This window comes from Crocodylus porosus, unplaced genomic scaffold, assembly GCF_001723895.1.
Source record: "Crocodylus porosus isolate Cpor-Errol unplaced genomic scaffold, CroPor_comp1, whole genome shotgun sequence".
NCBI lineage: Eukaryota > Metazoa > Chordata > Crocodylia > Crocodylidae > Crocodylus > Crocodylus porosus.
Window position 1 is genome coordinate 102,747,683 of NW_017728931.1, and position 6,000 is coordinate 102,753,682.

The window sequence follows — 6,000 nt, forward strand, 5'->3', positions numbered from 1 at the left end:
CGGGGGTGGTCCATAGGCCCAATCCAGTCTGTGGGACTGGACTACCCATGGACTGATTCTGCCCCAAGATTTCCTAGACATTAGGGCTGGAAGGGTCCTTGGAAAATCATCGAGTCCAGCCCCCTGCCCCAGGGGCAGGAAGTCAGCTGGTATCAAAGGATCCCAGCAAGATAAACATCCAAATGTTTCTTAAGAGTCCAGAGTAGGTGCTTGCACCACTTCTGCTGGCAGTCTGTTCTAGGCCTTGGGGGCTTAGACAGTAAAGAAGTTCTTCCTTAAATCCGATCTGAAATCGTCTGGGAGGAGTTTGTGACCATTTGAACTTGTCATCCCTTGGGGTGCTCTGGTAAACAGACATTCCCCAAGATCCTGATGCACACCTCTTACATACTTATAGGCAGCTACCAGGTCCCCCCCGAGCCTGCATTTTTCCAGGCTGAAGAGTCCCATGGCTCTCAGCCTCTCATCATAAGGCCTGTTCTCCTGCTCTCTGATCATGTGCGTGGCTCCCACCTGGACTCTCTCAAGCTTCTCCACATCCTTTTAAAATTGTGGAGCCCAGAATTGGATACAATACTCCAGCTGCAGCCTCACCAAGGCCAAGGACAGCAGGAGGATGACATTCTGGGATTTGCTTGAGAAGCATGGACGCAAGCCTGAGTTTTGCTCGCTTTACCAGCTGTGACATCACATTGGTGGCTCATATTCATCTTGTGGTCAGTCATGACCCCCAAGTCCCTTCCGGCCATGGTGCTAGCAAGCATAGCACTGCTGAGCCTATCAGTGTGCTGCAGGGTTTTTTTTCCCCCAAGGTGGAGTACCTTACATTTTTCAGTGTTGAACACCATCAGGTTTTTGTCTGCCCATTTTCTGAGCCTGTCAAAGTTGGCCTGGATCACCATCATGTCTGCAGGTGTGGACGCTTTATCCCAAAGTTTGATGTCATCGGCGAACTTGGCCAGTCCACTTCTGATACCAATGTCCACATCATTGATAAAGATGTTAAAGAGTATAGGCCCAAGGACAGAACCTTGGGGGAACCCCACTGGTCACGAAGCACCACGATGATTTACTTCCATCGACTATCACTCTCTCAGTCCAACCTCAGAGCAAATTCCCCAGCCATCAGACTGTGATACAGCCAAGGCCATAATGGCCAAATTTTTCCATGAGATATTCATGGGACACCAGATCGAAAGCTTTTTTAAAGTCAAGATATATGACATCAATCTCTTCTCCTTTGTCCAAGTGATATGTCACCTGGTCATAGAAGGAGATGAGATTGGTTAGGCAAGACCTACCCACAACAAACCTGTGTTGGCTATCCCTCAGGATGGTGCCATCAGCCAGTTTGTCAAGAATGGTCTCTTTGATAATTTTTTCCAAGATCTTCCCCAGGACAGAGATCAGGCTGATAAGCCTGTAGTTCCCTGGATCTACTTTCCTCCCTTCCTTGAAGACAGGCACCACACTGGTCTTCTTCCACTCTTTGGAAACTTCACCTTAGTGCCATAAGTTCTCAAAGATCTGTGCCTGTGGCTGAGCTATGATGCCTGCCAGCTCCTTAAGTACCCTGGGGTGTCAGCTGACCTGAAGGTGTCCAGCCTCTCAAGGTGTTCCTTCACATAGTCTACATTGATGAAGGGTAACAATTCTCCCTCACCCTGACCAACTCATACCATATTGAGCAGGGCCGTCCCTTGGGGCTGGTGAAAAACTGATGCAAAATACCCAATCAGCAGGTTGGCTTTTTCCTGGGTGTCAGTTGTCCCATATAGTTTAGCAGGGGTCCAATGTTACCCTTGATTTCCTCTGACTCCCCACATATCTAAAAAAGGACTTTTTATTGTCTTTGATACGTGTAGCCAGGTGGAGTTCAGTCGCAGCCTTGGCTTTCCTGGTTCAAGTTTGACACCCTTGACACATTGTCTTGTCAGAAGCCAAATCCTAAATTAGCTTTTACCTACTCTTCACACAGGCAAAGTTTTTATTCAATCCATAGGAAGTGTTTCAGGAGAAAACAATTCAAACCTTTAGCCCTTCATGTTATCCTTCCTAAACTTATTTTCTCTTCTGTTTCTGTTCCCTTGTTATCTGCTTTGTCAGTGACCTCCCAATCTCAATTTTCTCTCTCAATCTCCGCCTTCCCAGCCTCAGGTTCAACCATTTTGGTTAGCAGATCAACAAATGGGTCTTTAAATAACGCAAGAGAGGGAAAGGCAGAAAAGCTGAGATAAAACAGATAAAGCATCTCTTCTGGAAGTCATAAAACACAAAAGACAAAGTTCACAGCTGATAAAAACTGATCCTTTATGAACTAAGAAATTTGCATTCCAACTTCATAAAAACAGCCCTATGCACAGTGCCCAGTCATGCACACAATACATACAAGGCTCTCATATACAACATCTCAGCAGTAAGTAGATAAAAATAGTTTGCACAATGCTCAAAAATGAGACCACACCAATTAGGCAGCCAGCAGGCTGTAGTGCTAAAACAGCTTGTCCAATTAACTTTAGCCTTTCTCCAAATTGTCTCTTCTAGTCATAGACTGAACACGAGAAATTTCAACTATAAAAGGGTTTTTTTTCCCCAAAAAAGTTAGGGTTTGGGTTTTGGGTATTTTTTGACAAGGAAGTTCTTTTTTTCATTTTGTTTAAAATCATGTCTGAGTAGAAACAATTTTCCAATATTACAGTCATCCCATACTTTTAGACGAGGATACTGTAAAGCTGCATGCATGGAAATCAGAAGCACTATAACTATGAATTGTTTATAGACATTTCAGGTAGAGAAAAAGAAAAGACTTTCAGTCTACCTATACATGAAGAATTTCTTTGTTTCTTGTACCATCTGAACAGTTTTAGCAGAAAAAATGCTTAAAGTTTTCTAAACCTTTATTTATTCTTTCTTGCAGGTTCTAACACAAATAGAGACTAATCAAATGTAGTCAGGAAATGTTTAAATAAACAGGAAATCTGTATAACAATGATAGATTTCAACATTTCAGCATGGGCAACACAATGACAGGCATTTAAGAAGTTCTTTTCCTGCACATGAACATATATTTGGGGTTAATGACTTTTACCTTGTGCACTTCCATGTTTCTGTGACATAATAGTTCATTCTTTAAAAACAGATCTGTATTTCAACACGCTATGAAGCAAAGATGTGAAACTGCAAGCCAGTTTTTTTCCCTCCTGGTAGCAGGAAGTAAAAACTGACCATTTTATGGAACTACAGCCCAAGAGACAGTACTGGCAACTGCTTAGACTGCCTTTCGTAGTCCTTTCCAGCCAATAACTCAGATGTAGCAAGTCTGTAGTAAGGGAGTCAAAAATCAGAGCATGTAAGAAAAGGAGTGCTATAATGCTAAAACATTGCAAAGAATGTTTGTTTTCTAAATGTGAAGTAGAAGGAGACAACTTTTAATTCTTGGTTCTTTAATTTTACTGAAGAATACAAGGAAGTTAGGGTTTCCAACAAGTACTTATTTCACATTAAGAGTGTTCTTATTTTTTGCTGAATGCTGCATATTGAAAGCTTTAAAACACTTTTCCCATGATTTTTTTTTTAATCAAGCACTGCACCCAAAATTAAATTAGATTATGCCTGCATCTACAAAACAGTATAGGAAATGCTACACACTATGATAATACAAATTATACAATGAATACTATACCACCACCTGTTTTTAAAAGTTACTTGATTTGCAGCTGTAATCCAGAAACTAGGTTTTCTAAATAGGGGCAACTACACGCCCAAAGTTGGTGAGGTTTTTATAAGGCAAGTCTATGAATCATTAATTTAAAAATATACAATTTTATCTCTAGATATACTTCAGATGCAAATATAGCATAGCATATCCTTGGAATAATGAACAAATTATGAAAAAAGAAGAGGGGAGATGAAATTATGAACATACATAATTTCTATACGTTTAGAACCTGCAAAAGTTTAGGATGGTTAATGTCAAATGCTCTCTTGATGAAAGCACCAATCCACAGACCTTCATTTAGTTTACAGAAAAAGTCTCACCTTTTCAGCTTTTCCTTCAACAGGAAAGCACCACTTACTAAGTTCACACTACTGTATTTAATGAACCAATTATTTTCTTACCTCCCTTTGAAAGAAATTCCAAGCATGGGTAAGCCACTGGTATCTAGGTAGGCCATAATTGGTCATCCTGGCTTTTAAAGTGACCATATCTGACCATTGTACTGGGACCTGAAAAAAGACAAAATGTTTCAAACAACTACAAAGACTCAGAGCTGTCTAAACCAATGGTGCTCAACCTTTTTGCCTGGCCCATCTGTGGCCCGGATCTAGCTAGTGCTCCCAATCTAGGCCCATGGGGGGAGGGCGGGGAGGGGGATTAGGCTGCAAGCCAGCCCCAATGCAGCCCCGCAGAGGAAAGAAGCTTCACCCCACTCCATAGAAATGAAAGGCGGCATTGTGCGGCCCTGTGGGGGAGAAGAGGTGTGACCCAGCCCTGCCCCAGCGGGAGGCAAGGCAGCATGGCCAGGTCCCAACCAGCCCTGCAGGGAGGAAACAGGGTGAGGCCTGGCCTTGATCCAGAAGCAGGGAGCGGGGCCTGGCCCTGCCATGGAATGGGGTGTAGCTTGGTTCCAACCAGCCACCCAGGGAATAGGGTTTGGGGCATGGGGGGCGAGGATGGCCATATTAATAGCCACTGCTCCCCTGCTCTCAAATTGCCAGACCCATGGGCCGGAGGTTGAGTACCCCCGGTCTAAACCTAGTGCCTGATGAATCTGTATTTTTACTTATTCTGGCATACTTAGTATAAATTAGTTTGAATGCTTCATTTCAGCAAAAGAAAATGATTCCATTCAAACATTTTCACAGCTTTATTAGTATTAATAAAAACAGCAGGAAAACACTAATCTCTATCCTTTGCTTGTTTAGAAATCCATTTATGTGACACAATTGGAGACCAACATATCAATAAATGAAAATACCACATTTTGAAGAGTTTCAGAGGCCCAGTATAAAATTCAGTTAAATGACTGCTGATTTGTATCAGATAAAAGTCCTGATCCAAGGCCTACTGATCAGTGGGAGTCTTTCTTATGATTTCAGTGGATGCAGACTCAAGTCACACATGCACATTTGAGTGCATCCCATTTCAGCACATCCTTCAAACATATCCGTGATTAACTGTATATAAGGCAGCAACTTTTGCTCAGCAAGTCTTTTTTGTACACACAGATGTTGTGTTGAAATATATACTGGGAAAGCTACTTCAAAGTATTCTCAAAAATGAGATTTTAAAACTGAATAGTTTCCTTTTTCTTTTGTCTCTGACCCTGACCTGATCAGCAGTGCATGAGTAACAAAATAAGCAAGCTGTTGCATTTAGCACAAAAGTGAGCCAGAGTTTAAGATCAGAAATAGACTTCTGTTTCAGCTGGACTAGTTTTACGGTATAGCAAGCTAACAAAGGAGCTGAATTCTTTAACATAGTTCTCCAGGTACACATACCATTCAGGTTATTTTTACTTTATTCAACTCATCATGTTATTTTCACCCTTGTTCAGGTTTACTAACTGTACTGAAACAAATCATAATTTCCAAAGTAAACTTTAATTTCATATATTTGTTTTAAAAAAAAATCCAACTATTCTAAAGCTACCTTCTCAATACCATAAAAGTATTAACAAGGGGGTAAAGCCATTTCAGGCCCAGGGGGGCATAAAAAGAGACTCCCTAAGTGACCAAGGAGTGAACAAACAGGGGCAAGAAACAGGGCAGTTTATAAGCAGTTCACAGGTCAGTTTGCTGCCTCCCTTTTTGAAGGAGAGCCTTTAAGGTAAGATCTTCCTTTAATTAAGAGCAACTAACCTACATATATGTAATATAAGTAGATAAAACTCATCTCAGTCTGCCAGCGGAGGTGGTTCAAGCATCTACATTGAACACCTTCAAGAGTAAATTGGATGCTTATCTTGCTGGGATCCTATGACCCCAGCTGACTTCCTG

General features: G+C 41.7%; 1 protein-coding gene across 2 annotated transcripts in view; it reads right to left on the minus strand.

The window, feature by feature from the left end:
* The window catches only part of TSPAN12 (tetraspanin 12), a 69,393-nt gene that overhangs the window by 7,687 nt on the left and 55,706 nt on the right, over window positions 1–6,000 (minus strand). For both annotated transcript variants that reach the window (XM_019543434.1, XM_019543433.1), the window contains exon 5: window positions 4,120–4,227. In XM_019543434.1, coding sequence (XP_019398979.1) covers window positions 4,120–4,227 — 108 coding nt within the window. The remainder of the gene's footprint in view (window positions 1–4,119; window positions 4,228–6,000) is intronic.